Source organism: Orcinus orca, chromosome 1, assembly GCF_937001465.1.
Source record: "Orcinus orca chromosome 1, mOrcOrc1.1, whole genome shotgun sequence".
NCBI lineage: Eukaryota > Metazoa > Chordata > Mammalia > Artiodactyla > Delphinidae > Orcinus > Orcinus orca.
The window spans coordinates 192,057,815-192,082,884 of NC_064559.1; the positions used below are offsets into that span (position 1 = coordinate 192,057,815).

General features: G+C 51.6%; 1 protein-coding gene across 7 annotated transcripts in view; it reads right to left on the bottom strand.

Moving 5' to 3' along the window:
- Positions 1 to 10,369: 10,369 nt before the first annotated feature.
- RPS6KA1 (ribosomal protein S6 kinase A1) overlaps positions 10,370 to 25,070 on the bottom strand; it is a 36,102-nt gene continuing 21,401 nt past the window's right edge. For all 7 annotated transcript variants that reach the window (XM_004266637.4, XM_033422496.2, XM_012531899.3 and 4 more), the window contains 11 exons: positions 24,696 to 24,760; positions 24,338 to 24,440; positions 22,748 to 22,878; positions 21,285 to 21,410; positions 20,974 to 21,063; positions 20,435 to 20,593; positions 13,408 to 13,569; positions 13,088 to 13,164; positions 12,690 to 12,807; positions 11,650 to 11,787; positions 10,370 to 11,313 (listed from right to left, as the gene is read on the bottom strand). In XM_004266637.4, coding sequence (XP_004266685.2) covers positions 11,191 to 11,313; positions 11,650 to 11,787; positions 12,690 to 12,807; positions 13,088 to 13,164; positions 13,408 to 13,569; positions 20,435 to 20,593; positions 20,974 to 21,063; positions 21,285 to 21,410; positions 22,748 to 22,878; positions 24,338 to 24,440; positions 24,696 to 24,760 — 1,292 coding nt within the window. In that variant the 3' untranslated portion in view covers positions 10,370 to 11,190. The remainder of the gene's footprint in view (positions 11,314 to 11,649; positions 11,788 to 12,689; positions 12,808 to 13,087; positions 13,165 to 13,407; positions 13,570 to 20,434; positions 20,594 to 20,973; positions 21,064 to 21,284; positions 21,411 to 22,747; positions 22,879 to 24,337; positions 24,441 to 24,695; positions 24,761 to 25,070) is intronic.

The following is a 25,070-nucleotide window of genomic DNA, read 5'->3' on the forward strand; positions in this document are numbered from 1 at the left end:
AACCATCATTTGGGTTTAAAATTGTAGAGGCATGGGACTTCCCTGGTGGCGCAGTGCTTAAGAATCCGCCTGCCAATGCAGGGGACAGGGGTTGGAGCCCTGGTCCGGGAGGATCCCACATGCCGCCGAGCAGCTGGGCCCATGCACCATGACTGCTGAGCCCGAGTGCTGCAACTACTGAAGCCCATGAGCCTAGAGCCCATGCTCCACAACGGGAGAAGCCACTGCATTAAGAGGCTGGTGCACTGCAACCATGGGTGGCCCCAGCTCACCGCAACTAGAGAAAACCCGTGTGCAGCAACGAAAACCCAAGGCAGCCAAAAATAAAACAAAATTTAAAAAAAAAATAGAGAGAGGCAGTAAAGAAGCAAAGGTTAGGAGCAGGGAGTGCCAAGTTAGATAGACCTGAATTTAATCCCAACTCTATCTCTTACTAGCTGTGTGTCCTTGAGTAAGTTATTGAGTAAGTAACTTCTCACTGCTTAGTTTTCCTCATCTTTTTTTTTTTTTAATATTTATTTATTAATTTGGCACGCCGGGTCTTAGCTGCAGTACGCGGGATCTAGTTCCCTGACCAGGGATCGAACCTGGGCCCCCTGCATTGGGAGTGCAGAGTCTTAACCACTGGACCACCCAGATTTCCTCATCTTTTAAGTAGAGATAATAATTTACCTCATGGAGGTAACACTGATGATTTAGCATAGTGCTTGGTGACAAAGGCTCAGTGGTTGTTAAGTATAATCATGGATTCAAATTACAGATTTCCCTTAAAAGAAAATCTTTGTGACCATTCGATAGGTAAAAATATGAAATAGGAAAAAAAGTGAAACTAAGTTGAAATTTGAGAAATAAATTGTATTTCATCAAAATGAAAAACTTCTTCAAATGAAATGGCAAGTCACAGATTGCAAGAAAATATTCACAGTATATATATATGATCAAAGATCTTATATCCAGAATATGCAAAGAATTATTTACAATCTATAATATAAATAACCCAATTTTTTAAATGGGGCAAAAGTTTTGAACAGACAAAAGATATATAGGAATAACCAGTAAATACATGAAAAGATATTCAGCATCAATAGTCATTAGAGAAATGTAAATTAAAACCACAAAGGGAAACCAATTCACGCCCACTAGAATGACTAAAGTTAAAAAGACTAATAATACCAAAGATTGGCAAGGGTATGAAGCAACTGGAACTTTCATACATTGCTAGTCAGGGTGTAAAATGTACTTTGGAAAACAGCTTAGTTATATAATTAAACATATACCTGGGGGGCTTCCCTGGTGGTGCAGTGGTTGAGAGTCCGCCTGCTGATGCAGGGGACACGGGTTCGTGCCCCGGTCCGGGAAGATCCCACATGCCGCGGAGCGGCTGGGCCCGTGAGCCATGGCCGCTGAGCCTGCGCATCCGGAGCTCCACAACAGGAGAGGCCACAACAGTGAGAAGCCCGTGTACAGCAAAAAACAAAAACACAAAAAACCCCCCAAAAAACCCATACACCTACCTGGGGATGCAGCAATGCCACTTCTATATGTTTACCTAAGAGAAATAAAAACATATGTCCACACAAAGATCCTACATGAATATTCATATGAGCCAAAATGGGAAAAAATGTCCAACAGCAGATGAATGGATTAAACAAATTGTGGCACATTCACTCCACGGAATGCTACTCAGCAACAAAAGGGAATGAACTCCGGACACAGGCAACAACATCCACGAATCTTCACAGACATCATGTTGAACAAAGGAAGTCAGACACAGAAGAGCACACCCTGTATGATTCCATTTATACAAGTTCTAGAACAGGCAACACTAATTTATGGCGACAAAAAATCAGAAAGGTGCCTGCCTCTGACCTTGGGGGAGATTGAGAAGGGACACGGGGAAATTCTCTGGGTAATAAAAACATTCTGTGTCTTGAGAGTGGTATGGGTTTCACAGGTGTACACATTTGTCAAAACATCCAATTGTACACTTAAAATCTATGCATTTTATTTTCTGTGAATTAAACCTCAAGATTGGGGCTTCCCTGGTGGCGCAGTGGTTGAGAGTCTGCCTGCCAATGCAGGGGACACGGGTTCGTGCCCCGGTCCGGGAAGATCCCACATGCCGCGGAGCAGCTGGGCCCGTGAGCCATGGCTGCTGGGCCTGCGCGTCCGGAGCTTGTGCTCCAAAACGGGAGAGGCCACAGCAGTGAGAGGCCCACGTACTGCAAAAAAACAAACAAACAAACAAAAAACACTTAAACCTCAACATTGATATAAATATACATGTGGAATTGCTTCATGGTCTGTCAGCCTGTGTTGGAGTTTAGGAAGGGAACCCCCCTCCATGAATCAGCTCAGAATAGGGCTGGTCATAGTCAAGGATTTGCCACCTGCAGGCAGCTCATCAGCACCCCCAGGAGGTGTGCCTGCACCTCAGCTCCCTCATTGTGACCCCAGGGCCTTTCTTATGGAATGCTGATCCTGCTGGTCTTGGTTAGCCAGAGGGAACTTGGGCAAGCCACAGACCTGGGGCACCCCTCTACTGAGACAAAAGTGGCCAGCTTTGCAGTCAGAGATTTGGGGTTCCAATCCCAGCAGTAGGTTTCCTTCTAATCTCAGAAGTCTGTGACCTTGGCTAAATCACTTATCCGCTCTGAAGCCTAATGCTCCAGAAAGGCAAGTAGCATTCATCTTTGCAAATTCAGTGCCTGGAACATCCATGTCTACTGAATGAACTACTGCCCAGTGCTGGGACAGGAAGGCTGTTCTACGTACTTGTAAAGTAAAAGTCTAATTATCTGCTACCCTGGACACAATGCTTCTTAACATTTTAGGGGATCACAAACCCTTCTGAGAATCTGATGAAAACCCCGAACCCTCTCCCTGCAGAAAACTACACGTGTATACCATTTTACATATCATTTCCACATTCCTGGGAAGCCCATGGACCTTGAGTTAAGATCCTTGGTTCTGGAGTGTCTCTTTCAGCTCTGAAGGTTCTATCAAGCATTTTTGCAACACAGCTACAGTTTGTTCTGCACTTAATCTCTGCCAGAGCCTCTACTCTTATAACCCTCTGAGGATGGTTTACAGATAAGGAAAATGAAATTCAGAGAGGCCAAGTAACTTGCCCAAGATCACACAGCTAGTCATGGCTGATGTTGAGATTTGACTTCATTCTCATGCCTTCTGATTCTAACCCTCTGCTCATTCCTCCAGGTGAGAATTTAGACCCATTCAGATGCTCTCTGAAGCTCAGGCCAAGGGTCTGGGAACTATAAAGCTCTGTAGTAACAGCAGGAATGACTGCCCCCATCCATTCCTCTGGTAAGAAGATTCTGCAATGGGTGAGTGACTCCAGGCCCATCCCAGGTGCAGGCCTCAGGCCCAGCTCAAACATGTGTCATCTGCCGCTTTATTTCTCAATTCAGCCCACAGCCCGGGGAGTGGGTATGGAGCGGAAGAAGGGAAGAGAAACAGAGGAAATTACTTATAAAAAGAAGTTTCAGACTGAGCCATAAACATGAGTTATAACCCAGAGAGAGGCTCTGAGGTAGGAGAGGAAAAGAGAGAGATGGTCCTTACGAGAGGGCCCCTTCTCCTCATGGGACAAAGATGCTTAGATGAGTTGACCGGTATCTCTGCTCTGGAGAGAAAGAGATAAACTGAGAGGGTGGAGTCTGTGCTTGGGGAGGAGGGAGTGGGTAGTAGCCCACGCGTGTTAAGCATTTCCTATGTGTCAGGCCCTGTGCCGTGTGCTTCTGACACAGTGCCTAGTTTACCTTCACCAAAGAGTAGATACTACTATTAATCCCCATTTTATTTATTTATTTAACATCTTTAATGGAGTATAATTACTTTACAATGGTGTGTTAGTTTCTGCTTTATAACAAAGTGAATCAGCTATACATATACATATATCCGCATATCTCCTCCCTCCTGCGTCTCCCTCCCACCCTCCCTATCCCACCCCTCTAGGTGGTCACAAAGCACCGAGCTGATCTCCCTGTGCTATGCGGCTGCTTCCCACCAGCTATCTATTTTACGTTTGGTAGTGTATATATGTCCGTGCCACTCTCTCACTTCGTCTCAGCTTACCCTTCCCCCTCCCCGTGTCCTCAAGTCCATTCTCTACATCTGCGTCTTTATTCCTGTCCTGCCCCTAGGTTCTTCAGTTAATTCCCATTTTTAAGATAGGGAAATTGAGGCAGAAAGTTTAAGTGACTTGCCCAAGGTCACACAGACAAGGGGTCCAAATTGGATTCTAACCCAGAAATGCTTATACTTCAAGAAAAAAGTTAAACAGCAAAACCAGGACAGCCCTGACCCCACAGTCTGTGCCTAACCACAGCTCTAGACTTCTTCCTATGTCCTGGTTGCCATTTGCTTATAAGCAAATGGCTCTGTAGACATACCCTCTCCTTTGATGCTCACAGCAGCCCCATTTGACAGTTGGGGAAACCTCAGGGCAGTGAAATGACTCTCCCAAGTTCACACAGCAGGTCAGCGCTGGGGCTGGGGAGTGATTGCAGGTCCGTCTGACTGCAGGTCCAGCACTGTTCCCACCACCACTCCTGCCTTCACAGAGAGCTGGGCGGGAGCGAGTAGGTGGGGTCCACTGCACAGCCCGAGGGACGGGGATGGCCCACAAAGCCTGCCTGCTCACCTCCACATCTTTCTCTCTTGACAGCACAGCCTTAAAGGCAGCCCTTTGCCTGTGGCTGCAGCTGCCTTCACTGGGGGTGGGGGTGGGAGTGTCATTTAGATTTCCCTCCTGCTACTGCTGAGTCATTTCTCCCTCGAGTCCTTGGAGTTAGCGGGAACCCCCCCCCCAAGAAATGGAAGCTACTCAGAAGACCTCAGTTCAAAGTGGAGGAACTTTCCAGCCGTACGGGGGACTGCCTTGTGATGTGGTGGGGTCTCTGTAGTGGTTGGCAGTATTTGAGCAGAAACCGGATAACCATCTATGGGAGATTCCTGTCATGGGCAGAGACTGGGTCTAGGCCTTTAGAACCCTTCTAACTGTGAGATTTTATGAGTCACTGTAAGGTGAAATTTAGCCCATGCAGCAAGGTGGCTTAGTATGAGCTTTGGGGCCAAATTAGACGTGGGCTCAAAACCTGGCTCAGCCACCTCGTGTGTTGCTGGAGCCCCGTGGGCAAGCTTCCTCTCTTAGCTTCAGTTTCCTTGTTATAAGATGGAAATGATCATACCTACCTCATGAGATTGCTTTGAGTATTAGGGGTGATGTATATATTGTGCCCCGTAAAAAGTGGGAACTCAATCATGCCTACTATCATAGCCATTAAATGAATGGCCAAATCAAGGATTAAAGCCATGTGTTAACCAAAGTACCAAATGTTTGGATGCATAACATTTGGGGGAAACCAGATTTTTCTCTGAGGGTGCCTGTCTCAGAAATAGTCATGAAAAACACAAAATGTAAGTGGGTGAAAACAGGAAACAACTAGGGACTTCAATGCCTGTGCCAACAACTGAGAATTGGCGTCTCTGACTCCGACGGGGTGTGTAAAATCATCTGAAGAGTCCCCGACTGGGAACAGGAATATTCTCTAAGACTTTGACAAGTCCCATTAGTTCTCTGCATGTGCAGCCCATGTGATGGGAAACTCACTACCTTCTGAGACTGTCCATAGGAAACTCCTCAAATTCCCTAAGGTGTTTCCTTCTGTTTGCCAGCTGGTAAATGTAATTTTCTAACAACTACATCTTCTAATTGAGACCAGACCCCAATATTATAGGAACCTTTATGACCACATGGCTGGCTGAGGGGAAAAGTGATAACCAGACAGGTCTGTGGAACATGTAAGTAGATCTTGGGCATCTTGGAAGCAGAGAGGTGGGACAACACCCTGTTAAGAGTGAGTTTCAGGGACTTCCCTGGTAGTCCGTCCAGTGGTTAAGACTCCGTGCTCCCAATGCAGGGGGCCCAGGTTTGATCCCTGGTCAGGGAACTATATCCTGCATGCATGCCGCAACTGAGTCTGCATGCCACAACTAAAGATCCCGCATTCTGCAACTAAGACCTGGCACAGCCAAAATAAATAGATTAAATAAACTTAAAAAAAAAAAGGGTGAGTTTCAGAACCACACAAACCTCGATTTGAGTTCTGCTCTGCCACTTAGCTGTGTCCTTGGGCAAATCACTTAACCTCTTAGCCTCAACTTTCTCATGTGTGGAATGGAATTAATCATATCTCTGGGAATTCCTGGTGATCCAGTGGTTAGGACTCTGCTCTTCCACTGAAGGGGGCATGGGTTCAATCCCTGGTCGGGGAATTAAGATCCTGCAAGCCACACGGTGAGCCAAAAAAAAAAAGCATATCTCCTTCACATGAGGATCAAATGAAATAAAGCCTGGAAAACACCTGGCATCCAGCATCTCCACATAGTATTTGTTTAATAGGCTGGAACGGGGACTTCCTGGTGGCACAGTGGTTAAGAATCTGCCTGCCAATGCAGGGAACATGGGTTCGAGCCCTGGTCCAGGAAGATGCCACATGCCGTGGAGCAACTAAGCCCGTGTGCCACAATTACTGAGCCTGTGCTCTAGAGCCCGCGAGCCACAACTACTGAGCCCGTGTGCCAGAACTACTGAAGCCCACGTGCCTAGAGCCCGTGCTGTGCAACAAGAGGAGCCACCACAATGAGAAGCCTGTGCACCTCAATGAAGAGCCACCCCCGCTCCCCACAACTAGAAAAAGCCCAGGCGCAGCAATGAAGACCCAAGGCAGCCAAAAATAAATTAATTAAAATATATATATATTAAAAAAAATAGACTGGAGCGGATATTTCATGGGAAGGGGCATCCTACAGGGTGGGAGCTCAGGCATTCTTATTCAAGTGTTGAAGGGAAGAGTGACTCTGGAACTTGGGGACATCTGGACTGACAATTTGTTTCCTCAAGCCAGGTAATTTCTATTAGTGGGTTTTGCCCAAAGAGTCAGCACTCAGGAAAGTTCCTGGTTGAGATGTTGGTGGCTTGGAACTGTGCTTCTGGAGTCCACCGAGTTCCTGGGGGGTCGTCCCGACCTTATGAAAGTTAGAACAAGCTTAACTGTACAAGCCACACTTTTTACCTTCCAAAACATGTTCAGACTCACTTGCTCATTTGATCTTCAGGTTATGCTGTGAGATGAGCACAGATTATGATCCTCATTTAGCAAGTGAGAAAACTGAGGCTCAGAGAAGGGAAGTAATATTTGAGATTTGGGGTTTAGCTGCTGAGAAAGCAGTTGTGGACGCCCACTCTACCCATCACCATTTCCTAGTTCTAGAATCTTCCCTCTGGTGCCTGGGGCAAGACACTGCTTGGTGTCTCAGAGCATCAGCTTCCTTTCCTCTTCCCTAGATGCCTTTCCAGGTTCCTGCAACTCTGTGGGTGAAGTTTCTATACTTCCTCCAGCACTACCAAGTCCACTGTTCCTGCATTCTCTCTTGCTCACCCATTCAACAAACACTAGCTGAGGACCAATATACTGTGTGCCAAGCCTGGTGCTAGGTGCTTGGGATACAGAAATGAACAAAACACAGCCCATACCTTCGAGTTCACAGACTGGGTAGGGAGAAAACACATCATCAGCTAATTCCAAAGCTGTGTGATATACAAAGAGATGGAGTGAGAGCGTCTGGGGATCCCAAAGGACGACTGCCAAACCCTGTCTGGGATGTCCTTGTTGGCTTCCTGGAGGTGTCATTTGAATTTTCCTAAAGGATGAGTAGAAGTTAGCCAGGCAGAATCCAGTGGAGGCAGGAACATGTTCAGGTCTTGTGAGCAGTATGGGGATAAGTTATAAGAGCTGATGCTGGGGCTCAGCGGGGACCAGATCACACAGGACACTGGCTGTCAGGCTAGGATGTCTGGGCTCTCTCTGTGGGCAGAGAGGAGCCACTCCAGGATAGATGCTGGGTCAGATTTGTGATTATAATGGAGTATGCTGCGGACACAAAAGACTGAATGGGGGACTTCCCTGGTGGCGCAGTGGTTAAGAATCCACCTGCCAATGCAGGGGACATGGGTTCAATCCCTGGTCCAGGAAGATCCCACATGCCACGGAGCAACTAAGCCCATGCGCCACAACTACTGAGCCTGCGCGCACAACTACTGAAGCCTGCACACCTAGAGCCCGTACTCTGCAACAAGAGAAGCCACTGCAATGACAAGCCCGCGCACCGCAACGAAGAGTAGCCCCCGCTCACTGCAACTAGAGAAAGCCCGCGCGCAGCCACAAAGACCCAACGCAGCCAAAACTAAATAATTTAAAAAAAAAAAAAGACTGAAGGGAATTAGTAGCCTGTGGCAAGGAAAAAATGCGGTAAACAGGGAGAATGGAGAGGATGGGATGGATCCCACAAATATTTAGGGAACAATATTGATGGGACCAGGAGGAAGACTGGATGTAGGAAGTGGGGGAAGGGTGGTGCTCAGGATTCCAGCTGTGATGATGGGGTCCAGAGTGGACAACCTAGGGTGGTGGGTGGGACAGAAAATGTTGGTTTCACTGCACAGAGAAGTGGAACACACCCAGGTCAGGGACGCAGTACCATGTGTGTCAGTGGTGTTCACCAGAGCTCCAGTGCACCCTTCCCTGCTCCTGTGGGGAGGCTGCTAGCTCAGAACCTGCAAGCCGAGGCCAGCTCAGAAGCTGAGCTGCTAGTGTCACAATCTCCTTCCATCATAAGAAGACTTACCTCTTGGGCCCTTACTTTCTAATCTATAAAGTGAGGAGGTTGAGAAATACCAGAAACAAAAGACCCTGGTTCATAAAGCTTTGAATCTTGCCGGACTGGCAGGTCCCCACTCACTGACTGTTATCTCACAGTTTCTTTTGCTGGTTCTCCCCCCTCCAGGTCACCTCTAAATGCTAGCATGTGCTAGGGCTCAATCAGTCTCCTCCTCTGCTCAGTCCCTACAATAGCACTTCTCAACTCTAGCGTGCACACAAATCACATGCAGATCTCATTGAAATTAGACTCTGACTGAGCAGGTCTGGGGATGGGCCTGAGATTCTGCACTTCTAACAAGCTCCCAGGTGATGCGGATGCTGCCAGTCCATGGACCACACTATGAAAGTCCAGCTTCCTGGCTCTACAAACTTTCTCCAAACTAATGACTCCCAAATTTATACTTCCAATCCAGACCTCTCTCCAGAACTCCGACTTCTAATTACAACTCTTGGTTGACACCTCCATTTGGATATCTTAAGGCATCTCCCAGAGTTCTCAAACCTGCTTCCCCCCAACTTCTCCTTCAGTACTCAACTGCTCAAGTCAAAAACCTACGAGATATCTGTGCGTCTCCTTTTTCTCTTAGCCTCTACATCCAAACTGACAGCAAGCAAGTGCGGTCTACTTTACCTCCGAAGCATATCCGGACCCTGTCTACTCCCTCCCCATCTCCACTCCCACCACCCTAGTCCAGGTGACCTCCTCTCTCGTGTGAGCTACTGCAGAAGCCACCGACCTGGCCGCCCTGCTTCTTGCCTGCCCTCTCCCCGCATCATTTCTCTACACGTTAGAGTCGTCTTTTAAAAGTATAAATCAAATCATGTCACTCTCCTGCTTAATTAAATTCTTTTAGGAGCTAGCATCTCATCTAGAATTAAATCCTAACTCCTTACTCTGGCCTACATAGCCCAGCATGCCTGGCCCTGGCCCTGACACCACAGCCCTGTCAGCTTCTCTCCAGTCCCTGAGCATGGCCAGCCTGTTTCCTCCTTGGAGCCTTTGTCCTGACTCTGCCCTCTGCTTCCTGGTCCTGGCTGGGCCCTTCTCATCATTCAGATCTCAGCTTGTGGGTCACCTCCCCTGAGAGGCCTTCCCTGATCACCCCATCTCTCATCCCAATTTAACTCCGCATGTCTCATCAGTAGCTGACCTTTGTTTACTTGTCTGCTTCCCCACTGGAAGTAAGACCCAGGAAAACAATGACCTTGTTTTCCACTTGGTTCACCAGCATCTGGAACAGGGCCAGCATAGGTACTCAGAAAAAAATTGTGTTAGGAAATGTCATTCCCCCTCTGGGCCTCAGTTTCCCCATCTATTAAACAGGGATAATAATATAATAGCATCTTCCTCACAGGGTTGTTAAGATTAAGTGAGAAATACGTGTAAGGCCCTGGCACTTGGTCACTAGTGGCTAGTAATCCCATTACTACGATCAATACCATATTGGAATCCCTGACAGGAATGTGTGGGCAGAGCCAGCGGGACTCCCACATGCTCCCCAACTGAGCTCCAAGCAGCTGGGCCAATTGGCCCTGGCCCACTACTTGTCACTGCCAAAGTCCTCAACACCCAATAGCAGAGGGAGGGCAAATCCAGGGATGACAAGCGGAGACAAGCGAGCTTCAACTCAACTGTAAGTTTATTAGAAAGGCCGTGGACAGATGAACCCTGAGTTACCAGCTGAGGAAGGAATGAAAAAAGCCCCTGCCCCTCTTGGCCTGCCCCACAGGCCTCCTGTGGACTCTGTCCTGTGGCAGACTCCAACAGAAGTCAGCCAAAAAGTGCTTTCCAGATGCTCCTTCAGGGGCTGCCCGACCTGACTGCAGAGGACCCAGTGGTACGGCCAATGTGGATGCTGGTGCCTGGAGCTGGGAGCCGCGGGGCCTTGGTCCTCTCCTCTAGCAGAAAGCGGTTCCAGAAGCCCCAGCAGAACAGAAGAGAAAAGGAGCCGATGGGGATAGAGCAAGTTCTGCCGAAGAGCCAAGGGCTCTGGAAGGCGGCGCTGGGCCGCCTTGGAGGTGGGTGCAGACGGCTACACATGGCCAGTTGTAGGGGTCCCCCCAGGGGGACCCCAAAGCTGCTCTAAGGAGTCTCAGCTACAGACAGCCCTAGTGCGACTCAGTGCCCCTCCTGGGGCTGCACTGGCTCCTTCTGCTCCCAGAAAGGCAAATGGATCTTGTAAAAACCCATGGTGGTTGGTGCCATTTCTGTCTTAAAAGAAGACAAGAGTTTGTACAGTGAATCGATTTCAACCAGCAGAGCCTGAACCGAGAAGAGTGCGTCCTGGGGGAGGAGAAGGCACTTCTCACGCCCTCCCCGGGGTGATCTGGGCGCCCTCGGGGCTCCGCTCCCTCTGGCCCTGTGACTCAGGCCCGCTCCCTCTGGGAAGTACGCTGCCTCCGTCGAGCTAGCACTGCCCTGCGGCCCGGACGCTCTGGCCCCTCACAGGGTGGTCGATGGCAGCTTCCTCACCCGCCGCTGGGCCAGGATAGACGACTCGATGGGCTTCAGCTGAGGGGTGGGCTTGGAGCTGTTGAGCGCAGAGTATGTCGCTGCCATGGCTCCCTGGGGGAGGAGGTGGGAGTCAGTTCCCGGGTGGGAGGCGCATGTGCTCCAGGGCCAGGCCAGCCCCTCCCAGTGTTCCACAGCCCCCACAGGCCCCTGTTAATCCCGCCTTGGTGGTTCTTCATGGTCATCAGTCCTGCCTCATCCCTCACACTGGAGGCTTCAGAGCTCAGGGGCTGGGCCCCCTAGAGGACCAGGGGGGCCACGAGTGCACTGTAGACACCCCTGCATGTCAGACTGGGGCTCCCTGGGAAGAGACACACATGGCATCTCCTGGCTCTGCCACCCCAAGTCCCTGCCCCTGGAACCTTGACCTGGCAGCCTGGGTGTCTGTACCTTCACAGTCTGTAGGTCCTGGTGGGATAGCTGGCTCTGGGGGAGCTTGTCTTTCTGGGTGATCCACGGGTGCTGCAGGACCTGCTTAGCTGTGAGGCGCTGGTGCGGGTCCACATGCAGCATCTTGGATACCAGGTCCTGGGGGAACAGCAGGAAGGGGCTGGTGGGAAGGGCTAGCAGGGGCGCACACAGCTGTGTCTGTAAGGCAGCCATCTCCCGCCATCTCCCGCCTGGACCCTTGCAGTGGCCCCTTCGATCCGCTCTCCACACCACGGCCTCCCCGAGCACATGCCCTTCTTCAGGACTTCTTCCTGGAAGGCCGTTTCCTTTCTCTTTCACCTTCTAGAAGCCATGCAGGAAGGTGGGAAGAACCTAAGGCTGGGGTTGGGCAGATTCAAAACCTGACTCCCCTGCTCATCAACTGCATCTCCTGGGCAAGTCACTTTAACTCCCTGAGCCCCAGTTTCGCCTCTGAGAAACGGGATAACAAAAATACCTGACTCATAAGGTTAATGCAAGGTGGCACTGTTCATTAAGGGCTCAATCTCTGTCTGACACAGAGGTTCCCATGACTGGAACCCATTGCTAACAGTGAAAGCTCAAACGTCCCCTCCTCTGAGAAGGCCTCTCTGCCCGGTAGCCCGGGGCTCTGCTCGTGTCTCCACTGCCTGTACCCCTGACCAGGAGGACCTGCCTCGCCGCACCTGGCATCTCTGTTCCTTGTGTGCAAGCCTGTCTCTCACCTCACGCTAAGTTTTCCCACAGCAGGGGCTGTGATGATGCAGCCCTCTGTTCCCCTACAGGGCCCAGAACGCGGGAAGGGCCAGTAAATGATCACCAAGTTGTTTTCAAACAAGGTGTGGGGGGCAGTCTGCCTGGGAATCTTTCACTTGGAGAAATAGGGCAACAGAGATTTGTGGGACATTCCACTTGGAGAAATGAGGCTGCAGGTCACCTGTTCGTGAAATGCTGAAAAGCCCTGGGATGGGACCCTGCCTCCCCTCCCACAAATGAGCAGGGTCCAGGCCTTACAGACTCACCTTGGCTGTGTCTGAAACCGTGTTCCAATTTCCCCCGCTGAGGGTGAACTTCCCACTGCCGATCCGGGTCAGGATTTCCTCTGGTGTGTCACTGGGTCCATTGGCAAATGGAGTGTATCTGGGGAAAAGTCCACCCAGTCTGGGTATAGCCTCTGGCCTCCATCCTGGGGCCAGGGGTGGGGAGGGGTGGGGGACTGTGTCTCCCCTTCGGACGGGGTGCTCCCAAGGGTGGGACTTCCTCCTCCAGGTGGAGCTCCCAAAGGCAGGGCCATGTCCCTGTCTTCAGGCCTTCCTGAGGCAGGGCTGAGTCTCTCCCATCAGACAAGCACCACCCCAGCTACACTAGGGCTGGAGGAAGGGGCAGGGGGCTGAGGGGGGCAGGCCAGTGGGGTACTCACCCCGCCAGCATGGTGTACAGCAGAATGCCCAGGCTCCAGATGTCGCAGCCCTCGTCATAGCCCTGGCGCTTCAGTACCTGGCAGGAAGGGAGGCAGGGGAGGGTGGTCTGTCTGAGGGGCAATGACGAGTGGCCCCATATGCTTGCCTGCTCCTCCCCAAAGGGTAGGACAAGGGTCCCAGGCCTGGGCTGATCCTCCCTTGGTACCCGGGCCAAGGCCGCAGAGACGGGCTCTGGACAGCGTGGGGCCTCTGGAAGGGACACGAGGCTCCCCGTGCCAGGTCCCCTCACTCTTGCAGCTGAGGAGGCCAGGCCACTCACCTCCGGCGCCACGAAGTTGGCGGTGTAGCAAGGTGTCATGAGAAGCCCGTTCTCAGCCCGCAGCTGCTTGGCAAAGCCAAAGTCGCAGATGCGCAGGCACTCAGGGTTCCCAGACTCGTCCACATACAGGATGTTGCTGGGCTTGAGGTCCCTGTGCACAACCTGGGGGAAGAGGGTCCGGGTCAGTTCTCCATGTGGGCAGGCTGCCGGTGGCCCAGGTCCACTGCCAGGGATGGGAGAGTTAGAAGACGGGCCCAGAGAGGGGGCAGAAGGACCCAGAATCTGAGAGGGGAAGGGGCTACAAAGGGGCCTTAGTGCTGCTGGTATTGCCGACTTGAAACTTCTAGGTCAATGTCTGTGAGGCAGCTCTAACTTGTCCACACAGAACTCCTCAAATCCGCCATTACACAATCTTACCTAATGGCAACTCCATCCTTCCCATTGCTTGGATTGAAATCTTAAGAGTCATTCTCAATTCCTCTTTTTTTCTCGTATTCCTCAATCAATCCATTAGCAAACTCTGCTGGCTCTACCATTAAAACACACCCAGAGCCCAAGCACTTCTCAGCCCCTCTCCTGGCAGCACGCTGATCCCAGCCACTATCATCCCTCCCCCGGGGTTACGGCAGCAACCTCCTAACTGGTCTTCCTGCTTCTGACCTCACCCCCTACAGCCTGTTCTAAACAGAGCAGCCAGAGCGATCCTATTAAATGTAAGCCAGATCGTGTCCTCTCTAAGGGTTCTGCTCTCAAGAGGAAATGTCTTTACGATGGCCTGATGGCCCCACCTCATCTCTCCCCTGCCCCCTACCCACGTCGCTTGCGCTCTCTGGTCCTCTAGCACTCTCCTCCTTGCTCAGTTGGCTTTGGCCACACCAGCCTCTTTGCTCTTCCTTCAACATGCCAAGCACACTCCTGCCTCAGAGCCTTCGCACTTGCTGTTCCCTCTTTCTGGAATACTCTTCCCTTAAGCATCGGCCTGGCTCATTCTCGTTTCTTTCAGGTTTCAGCTCAAATGTCACCTTATCAGTGAGGCCTTCCCTAGACCATTCCATATAAAATAGCAATCACGGACCTGTACTCCTTAGTCTCCTCACCCTGCTTTATCTTTATCCACAGCATTTACCACCATTGGATATTTACTTAATTGTCTTCTGAACCCACCCACTGGAATGTAAGCTCCACGGGTGTTTCGCTCACTGCTGCATCCCAGCATTTAGAATAGTTCCCAGCACAAGGTAGGTATTCAATAAATAACTGCTGAATGAATGGATGAATGACACTTAACTAGTGAGGCCTTAAGCAAATGACTTTCCTCTGGCCCCATTTGCTCATCTGTAACCTGAGGGGGCTGAACCACTCCACTTACTTTTCAACCACCCCCTCTCCCTTGGCATGGTTCTATTCATAGTCATTCCTCTAACTATTACCTAATTATCGACAACTCTCAGATCTCTGACACTAACCCAGAGCTTTCCTGAGTCCAGGCTCATACAGCTGCTTACCAGACGGCAACCACTGAATGTCCCATAGGCCCTCAAACCCAACACATCCCAGACTAAACTCATTCTCACCCTCCTTCTCCTCCTCCCATGAGCTCATGGGACGCCTTGAGCACCGTCAAAGACCTTCAATGGCTCCCTACTACTTGCAAGATAAAGCCTGAAGTCCCCATCCTGGTGTGGAAGGTTCAGCTGTCCGTTCCAGCCTTTGTCCACCACATCCCTCAAGCGCCCTGAGCTCAGGCCAGTGGGGGTTCCTTCAGCCATAAATAGCCGTATCTCTCTGTGGAACACCGGCTCACCCCCAGCACCGAGCACAGGGACTCGCACAGAGCAAGTGCTACGTGAACGCTGTGCAATGAATGAATGACTCACCCCTCTGAAACACACAGAGACCTTGCAGGTTAGATCAGCTGAGTCTCGCAGGTTAGTTGGCTTCACGAGATGGTCCTTGCATATTCCCCGTAGAGCCAGGCCAACAGGCTCAAGGGGCAGCCGCTGCGCACTCCAGCTGACAGGCACCATACAGCAACTCGGGCCCCGGTTTCAAAAGCGGCCAAATTACCAAACCAAACCAAATCCCAAACAAGAAAACACCCGCCCTGTGGAGGCCAAATGCAGCCACTGAGTCAACAGGCTGTGGCTCGGGCGGAGTTGTGATTTCAGTCAGGAGGCAGATGGGCCAGAGTGTGAATCCTGGCTTTACCAGCAGTAGCTGTGTGGTCTTGATGTGTCACTTAACCTCTTTAGTCCTTGGTTTTCTCACCTGTAAAATGGGGCTGATGAGAGTGCTCGGCCCCCAGGGTTACGGGAAGGAGCATATGAGTTATGTACCAGGAATACTTAGCACAGGGCTTGGAAAGTGGCAGCTGCTGCCATAGTAACGCCAGCACTCCCTGGGGCTGAGCCCCACCATCATGCTGGACATTAAGATACAGTGAGTGCTTGTTAAGAAGCCCTTAAGAATCAGAAGACAAGAAGGGGAGGAAAATGAAGGGACAGATGCTGTCCAAAGCAGCATCCGATCACACACAAGTTAGGGGCACAGACTCTGGGGACAGCTTAGCGATGAGGCCTTTACTTAAGCTCCCAGAGCCTCAGCTCCCTCACTTATAAAATGGGCAGAATAATACTAATACTTTCTTCATAGGTTCGTTGGAACAGTTAAATGAGTTGATGTGCAAAGTGCTTAGAACCTGTCTGGCCTGTGGAAAGCGCTATGTGAAGCGGCGGCACCTCCGTCATCACCAGCACCATTGGAGGATGTGCATTAGGGCGCCTGTGACCAGCCACACACACACAAAAGGGTGAAGTTCTTCTACATGAATCATCTGGCTAAACAGAGAAGCCAAAGTGTGAAGCCCTGCTGAGTTCTCAGACAAGCTGTCCCCGGCATGCTGGGGCCCTTACAGAAACAATATGAGGGAAGCAAGAGACCTGAAAGGGCCCACGTATTAAACAAAGGACTCTTGCAAAATAGATGAAAAAGGCAGACAACCCAATTTCTTCAAACGGACAAAAGACTTGAACAGACATTTCATAAAAGAGGCTGTCCAAATGGCAATAACCCCACGAAGAGGTGCTCAACTTCCTCAGTCGTCAGGAAAATGCAAATTAAAACCACTATGAGATACCATTCCTCATCTCCTAGGATGGCTGTGATTAAAAAGATGGAAAATACCAAGTGTTGGAGAGTACCAGAACTCTCACACGCTTCTGGGAGGAGTGTAAGTAGGTAAAACAACTTTGAAAAACTGGCAACATCTACTAATGATGAATATACACTGCACTATGACCCAGCAATTCCACAGGTAGGTTTACACCCAGCGTTAAAATGGGCAAGTGTTCACGAAAGACAAGGGTAAGAATGTCATGGCAGCATTATTTGTCACAGTCAAAAAACTGGTAACAACTCCATGTCCATTAACGGTAGAAAAAACAGTTAAATTGTGGTCTATTCATACAGTAGAAACCACACGGCAACGAGAAGGAGTGAACTGCAGTCACACAACATCGCAGATGAATCTGAGAGTGCTGAGTGACAGAAGTGAGATATGGAAGAGTACGTTTATATAAAATTAGAAGTTCACAGGCTTCCCTGGTGGCGCAGTGGTTGAGGGTCCGCCTGCCGATGCAGGGGACACGGGTTCGTGCCCCAGTCCGGGAGGATCCCACGTGCCACGGAGCGGCTGAGCCTGCGCGTCCCGAGCCTGCGCTCCACAACGGGAGAGGCCATGACAGTGAGAGGCCCGCGTACCACACACACACACACACAAATTAGAAGTTCACTTAGAATGGTTATCCTTGGGGAGGGTGCAGGGACTGGAAGGGGCTCGAGGGGGTTGGGGGGGAACTGGAAATCCTTCAGTTCTTGATCTGGGGGCTCAGTTACATGGGTGTATTCACTTTTTGAAGATTTATTGAATTATACATGATGATTTGTTTATGTGATATTTCAATAGGAAGGTAACGTTAAAACAAACAGGAGGTCCCAGTGGACCCTGCTCCTGGTCAGCCCCTTCCCATTCCTCGGCTGTTATGAGATTCCAGGCTTCTAGACCACAGATGCTGCCAAAGTATAATCAGCCCCGAGAATCTCCCTCCAAATACCTCCAGGAGAGCTTCCCATTTCCTCATCATCTACCCCTGGTATTTGGAAAGGGCCAGCAACTTTAGAAGCCCATAGATTCCAAAATCCCAAAGATTTTCTTTGGGCAAGAAACAATATTCTCCCATGACACCCCACCGAGCAGCTGTCTGTCCTGGAGCTCACTGCCCCTCGTGGGGGGCTCACTCCTTTTGGAGGCAGCTCCCACTCTACAAAGCCCTTCCCTGCTCTGAGTTCAGGGGGCCCACTGGAAACGCACTGCTTCAGCTCTGTCTTCTAAACCTTCTTTGGGTAACATGAGCTAGTACTCACGTGAGAACAAAACAGGAAAAGGAAGCACATTTACTGTCTGACCTGACATGTTTCCATATCAGTCTGTTTGCACTGGCCTTTTCAAAAAACTAAACCACTTCAAACGTGACCATTAACAGTACATGTGGTAAGCAAACTGAAGCTCTGGTTAGGAGGTAAAGATCTTTTTCACAAAACTTTTACTTTATTTTTACAAACCCTAATGAAAGGATTGATTCAGGCCAAGGTCCTGAAAGGGTGAAACCATTGCATGAAGGGTTGGTGAGGACCTTTATGATACACCTCAGGCCCACCCACTGCCCGCCACCCACTCACGCATCCCCAGACTGTGACCACCGACACGACTGATGACTAACGGGGGCAACGAGATGTTGGCTCAGGGACGTGATGCTTTGTGAAGTACACTGTGCCTCCCATGGAGTGTTTATTGACTCCTTGATCCCAAAAAGAAGTTGAAGCTAAACCTAATTAAGACTTTGGAGCACCTTGCAGTTTACAGGAAATATAGACAACAGAGCAACAATTAAAATGATGCCATGAGGAAGCAAACAGACACATTCAGAATGTGGGATAGGGAATTCCCTGGCGGTCCAGTAATTAGGACTCCACGCTCTCACTGTCAAGGGCCCAGTTTCGATCCCTTCTCGGGGAACTGAGATCCCGCATGCCATGCGGCACAGCCAGAAAAAAAATCAAAAAAGATTTGGTGAATCTTGGGACTTCCCTTGCAGTCCAGTGGTTAAGACTCCGCGCTTCCACTGCAGGGGGCGCAGGTTCAATCCCTGGTCAGGGAACTAAGATCCCCCATGCCGTGTGGCTCGGCCAAAAAAAAAACCCAAAAAAGATTTGGTGACTCTTAAAGGGAAACGTTTTTCCTTGTACTATTCTCTTCTTTTTTTAAAAACTTTTTATTTCATATTGGCGTATAGTTGATTAACAGTGTGTTAGCTTTGGGTGTTCAGCAAAGTGATTCAGTTATACATATACATGTATCTAGTCTTTTTCAAATTCTTTTCCCATTTAGGTTTTTACATTATATTGAGCAGAGTTCCCTGTGCTGTACAGTAGGTCCTTGTTGGTTATCCACTTTCAATATAGTGCTGTGTACATCCCTTGTACTATTCTTTTAACTTTTATATAGGTTTGAACTTTTTCCTCAATAAAAAGTGGGGGAAAATACTCCAGCAACAACAAAAAAGAAAGTAAGAAATTGAAAGAGGGAGAAGGAGGGAGAAGGAGAGGGAAGGAAGAAAAGAGGGAGGGAGTGGGGTAAAAATCTTGACAATTCTTGAATCTGGTTACAGGGGGTTCATTATTCTATTCTTGTACAATTTGTATATGTTTGAAATTTTTCATACTAAAAAGTTAATGTTGGGCTTCCCTGGTGGCGCAGTGGTTGAGAGTCCGCCTGCCAATGCAGGGGACATGGGTTCGTGCCCCAGTCTAGGAAGATCCCACGTGCTGTGGAGCGGCTGGGCCCGTGAGCCATGGACGCTGAGCCTGCACGTCCGGAGCCTGTGCTCCTCAACAGGAGAGGCCACAACAGTGAGAGGCCCGCGTACCGCAAAATAAACAAACAAACAAACAAACAAATAAATAAAAATAATAAAAAGTTAATGTTAAAAAAAAAAAAGGCATAGCAATGATCTGGTCCTATTTCCCCGTAATGTTTATGTGGCCTTTTCCAGGGGCCTGCGCTGGACCATGGTGCTTCCCTGGCACAGCACCTCACTTCATGCCTCATAGAACCTGTGAAGGGGCAGCTCTTACTGTCATGAGTTTGCAGATGAGGAAATGGCTCAGAGAGGTGGGAGGTTTTCCCAACCTAACACGCAGAACTGGACACAGCCAGTCTCATTCCAGAGCCTGCGTCCTTAACCCCCATACTGCCTGACCAGAAGCACCCTAAAACATCATCTCATCCAGAGAGAAACTCACGCTGACTCTGTTTTCAGCTTTGATACCCTATAAGGACCTTTTCTAGCTCTGCCTTGTGCAATGATAAGGACAAGTCCTACGCTTCGGACACACACTCTTCTGTAGCACCCGCTGTGTTTCCAGCAGCATTTCCTCTTGCATCCACTTCCTCTGTCCTAACAGCCGAACCCATGGCCGGATTCACCACCCTGAAGCCTTGCAGCTCCCACAGTGATCCTGCTCGTTCCTAACTTAAAGCCTCACTCCCCATCTGTAGCTCTCCACCCAAATTCCTCAGTCAGACATTCTGGCTCCATTCTTCCTGGACTGTGTGACCCTGGGCAAGTGAGCTCACATCTCTGAGCCTCAGCCTTCTTACCTGTAAAGTGAGGCCAATAACAGCACCTACCTAACAGGGTTGTTGTGAAAATCAATTGAGATAACGTAAGGAAAGAAGTCAACATGACGCCTGCCTAGGTCCTGAACAAATGTTCATTTTCACAGTTTGGCCTCATCTCTCCCTCCCTCCCTTCCTTATGTCCATCCACTCGCCCCCTCACTCATCCCAAGTCTCCCCTCTGTCTGGCTGGTTGAAGACTGCCTGGGCCAGTCATGGTTCATACACTGTTTACGGTACGACCCTTGGCCGCCCCCCACGCCCACTTGGTGCCCCCGACCCAAGACTTACCCCCTGGGAGTGCAGATACTCCACGGTCTTGCCGATGGTATGCAGGACGAAGCTGGCCTCACGCTCTGAGAAGAATTTCTGCCGTAGGATCTTATCCAGCAGCTCCCCTCCCCGCATCAGCTCTGTCACCAGGTACACGTGTTTGCCATCATCGTACACCTGCCAGAGACCTCAGCATCAGGCCCCTCCCCTTGATGGCAGGCCTGGGCCCCTTGGCCACCAGCTCACCAGGACAGGAAGGAAGGAACGACACGAGGCTTGGGCGTGTGTTCTGCTCTGTGCTTCAGTCACCCTGGCAGGGCCTTCACCTATCTGGGCCCCTGGACAGGGTGCTGGCTCTGTCCTGATGGGCAGGAAAGCTCTCAGAGACTGCCTGGGTCTGCAGTGGAGGGCACTTGGGTGCAACCAGATCCGCGGCACTAAGGGGCCTCCCCATCCATAAGCACAGGAGGATCAGAAGCCCAAGGAATGGCAGCCCCGAGACGGTCCTAGAGTCGAGGGCCCCCGTCCCCAGCCCACTCTTGAGGACCCCCACTTACATCTTTCAGAGTGATGATGTTGGGGTGCTGCCCGTACCGCAGAAGAATCTCAATCTCTTCCGAGGGATCTCGCTTGCTCTTGTCGATGACCTGAGGAGAGGGGTGCGTGTGGTGGTGTCCGAGGGACCGACTCCAGACTCGCTTCCCGCCACAGAGCCCACGCTGCAGGGCGTGCAGTCTCAGCCGCACACCTTTCACCCATCCACAGAGCCTCAGGCACCAACTCTCCCCCACCAACAGGCCAGGGCTACGCGGCCCCCCACCTCCACCCCGCCGAGCGGCCTCGGCCGAGACAAGGTCGAGAGGCCTACCTTGACAGCATACTCCATGGTGGTGGCCTTGTGGACACAGCGCTTGCACTCGGAGTAGGAGCCCACACCGATCGTCTCTTTTACCACATAGCCGTCGCTAAAAACCAGGTTCTTTCCATGTAGTTGCTGCAGGAGACCAACAGGTAGGACTGACCCCGAGCTCTAGGATGCAGAGGTCGTCCCCCCAGAACCCGAGGCCTTGGCACTGTGGAGATGGCACTGGGCAAGAGGCTGGAGGCCCGGGGTAGAATGTTGGCTGTGTGACCTCAGGCAAGAACCTGCCCCTCTCTGGGCCTGTTTTCTACACTATATGACGGGCACACTCACTCTCTCCAGGGTGCCTGGCTGCAGTCTGTGGTTAGTGGATGCTGGAGGGGGCAGGCAATAGGCCACAAGACACATGGAGCGGTTTGAAGCTCCGAGAAGCCCAGGCAGGACTGAGAGGGATGAAGGAGTCCTGAGCCAGGTCCCAGCTCTGCCACTTACGTGGCCTTCAGTGAGTTGCCTCCCCTTTCTGGGTGACACAGCCCACCTCAAGGGTGTCTCGAGGCTCTGAGACATTAACAGTATCAGATGCTGCTATGGTGCTGAGAGTGTGGCAGGCACTATTCCGAGCACTTTTCACCAGGTGACCCACGGCCCGTGGACGGCCCTGGTTCATGTCTGTTGTCCTCACATCCAGTCTGGTTTAACGTTTGTCCGCGACCAACATATCCCAGGTGGATAATAAATCACATAGTCACCTTAACTTTACACACGTCAACTCACATAATCCTCGAAACAATCCTTGGAGAAAGGTTTTATCATCAACCCCATTTACAGATGAGGAAACTGAGGTACTGGGAAGGTGAATGTCCCCTCCACAGTCCCTGACCTTGGAAGCTCTGACCCAGGCAGGGAGCTCCAAAGTCTACATTTTTTTTTATTTTGTTTGTTTGTTGTTGTTGTTGCTGTCGTTCTGCGGCCACACTGCGCAGCGTGCAGGATTCTAGTTCCCTGACCAGGGATTGAACCCACAAACCCCTGCAGTGGAAGCATGGAGTCTCAACCCCTGGACCACCAGGGAAGTTCCCGAAGTCCACCTTCTTGCCTCTCGACTCTAAATTTCCTACAGAGCCAGGAAAGTGTGCAAATGGGGGACAAGTGGAAGGAGACCCGAGTGCCACGCCACCCACCCCCGTCAGGACCAGCCACTGCCCAGCAGCACCACCCTGGGCACTCCCTGGCATTTACCCAGGCCCTACAATGTCCTGGCTGTGTCAGGAACCTCATAACCGTGCTGTTATCCCTGTTTTATAAATGGGGAAACTGAGGCTCAAGGAGGCTGGAGGCCCAATGGGCTCCACAGTGGCGTCAGGGTTTGAACCCAAACCTATCCAAGTCCAGAGCCTGTGTTCTCAGCCATCTGCCTTGTGGCTTCTAGGTGGAAAAGGACAACTGAGCAGCAGCCTCCTGCCCCTCACCTGTACCACCGAGTGCAGGGGCGCCTGCGTGGCCCGAGGCTTGCCGTCGTCCTCCATCAGGCCAGTGGCCACGAAGCTGAAGCCACGGAACAGCTGATGGGCACCAGCGCTGGGGGGGATGCCTGGGGAGTCTGCAGCGGCAGGAGAGGGATGTGAGCCAGAGGAGGTACCCTTGACCCGAGGCAGCCCAGCAAAGTGGACCACAGGGGCTTCCAGGCCTGCCTCAGCAGCTGGTCGTTGTGGCAGCCTGGGCAGGGCCCCTCATCCCCGGCCTCAGCCCATCTGCCCATGTGTGTTTAGAGCAGCCCAGCCCTTACACACAAGGAACAGAAAGACCCTCACCTCCGCCACCCGCCCAGGCCAAGGCACTTTATCCCTTTCTGGAGGCCTCCCTGCCTCTGGTCTGCCCCTTCAGGTCCATCTTCTGCGCAGCAGCCAGAGGGATAGTTCCAACCACAAGTCTACCCCCTGCCTGTACCCTTCAAATGCTCCCCTCTGCCCTCAGGAAAGCCCAGCTCCTCAGCCTGGCAATAAGGTGCTTGTGAGCTTAGCCTCCTCTCTCCCCATTCCACAGCTCAGCCACGCCAAGCTTCTCAGGTCCTTAAGGAAGACTCCGAGCCCCTGCACATGCTGTTCCTGCTAACTACAATCCACTCCTCGTCCATCCTTCGAGGCTCAGCTTACACACTGTCCTCTGAGAAACCTGGCCTCATGCCGCTCCTCCAGGCCCTCGCCTCATTAAGCTGCACTTGTCGTGCTGCCCAGAGCTGTCCTCATGTCTCTTCCCCCACTACAGCCTGAGCCATATGAAGGCAGGGCCTGCGTCTGTCCTGTTCACCATCAATGCTCCCATGGCTGGCACACAGTAGGGACTTGGTACGTATTTGTCAGATCAACAAATAAAGATGGGACAGACTGCTTGGAGAAGTGCTAAGCTCCCTGACATCAGAGATGTGCAAGCCACAGTGAGAAAAGCACCCCCTCTGCTAAACCTGCCCCTCCAGGAGACCTTCCAGAACGAACACTCTTCCCCAATATCTAGCCAAAATGTTAGGATTTACCAAGTTCCCTCCCAGAAGCCCCCTACTTGGCTTCTAGCAGTAACCCCAGAGACTGAGTGGGTCTATGGCTGAGCCCACGTTTCAGATGAGTCACTGAAGCCCAGCGGTCAGAGTAGCCAAAGCCGATTCCCACGCTTGCCCCTGAACTGTGGGCACTGTCACCTCTGCTGCCAGACCGTCTCCACCTCGCGTGTTTGCCGGGTCAGATACTTCAGCCCTGACGTGAGTGTGAGCCTGATGCGTCTGGTCTTCCCAGTGGGCTGAAGATGCCTGGGGCAGGAGTCCCGACTTCTCTATTGTGGCCTGAAGGCCACCCCCACCACCTCACCCAGGCACAAAGAGGCCCACAGAATCCCGGAGTGGGACGACCAGGCAGAATGAGATGGAGACAAGCAGTCAGAGACCCATCCACCTGTCTGCCCACACACCTGGGCCTGCCGCAGCCCTGAACACCCCTGTGCCCCAAGAGGCCCCTGACTCCCTGCTTCCCTCCTGTACCAGTCCAAGACAAACCGGACAAAGGGCGCACCCTTGGGCGTGCGGGATGTGAACTCAGTGTCAAAGTAGAAGGTGTCATCGGGTTGTGCCACAGCCGGCTTGAAGGGTGGCTTGATCTCGCGCCGGTACAGCTTCTGCAAGGCGGGGCGGGCACAGTGGTCACCTTGGCACCTCCACAGCCTGCCAGCGGCCCCGTGCAGGAGTCAATGGCCTGGACAGAGCACAGGCTATGCAGACAGGGCATGACCGCTTGCCCTTGGGAGGCGAGCCCATGCCTCCAAGGCCATGGTGTCACCTCTGCTTCTTATGGGAGGCCCTAGGCAGTAGAAGCCCCCTCCGACCACAGCTGAATCCCTGACTGGGGCTCTGGGGTGGACAGACACACTCACATTCCAGTCAATGGTGGAGTAGAAGACATGCCGCTTGATTTCCTCTGCCCCATCAGGGCCGGAGCCTGAAAAAGCCCAGACGAGAGGTCTGCCTTGGGACGCTCCAACCCGCAGACGCCCGCCCTGTCCTCCGAGCAGCCTCGCCTCACTGTGGCCTGGGACCAGTGGCTGGGCTCACGCCGCCCCAAATCCATCCAGCCATCACCCCGAGGCCTACTGCCCACTCAGCGTTTTCCACTGTCTGGAGCCCCTCTATGAACAAGCTCCAATGTACTGACAGGAGAAGGAAAGCCCAGAGAAGAGAGGCCAGGCAACGCGCCCAAGGCCAAAGTCAGGACAGGCCGAACCTGTTCCGAGATCTGCAGGGGGCCCCCA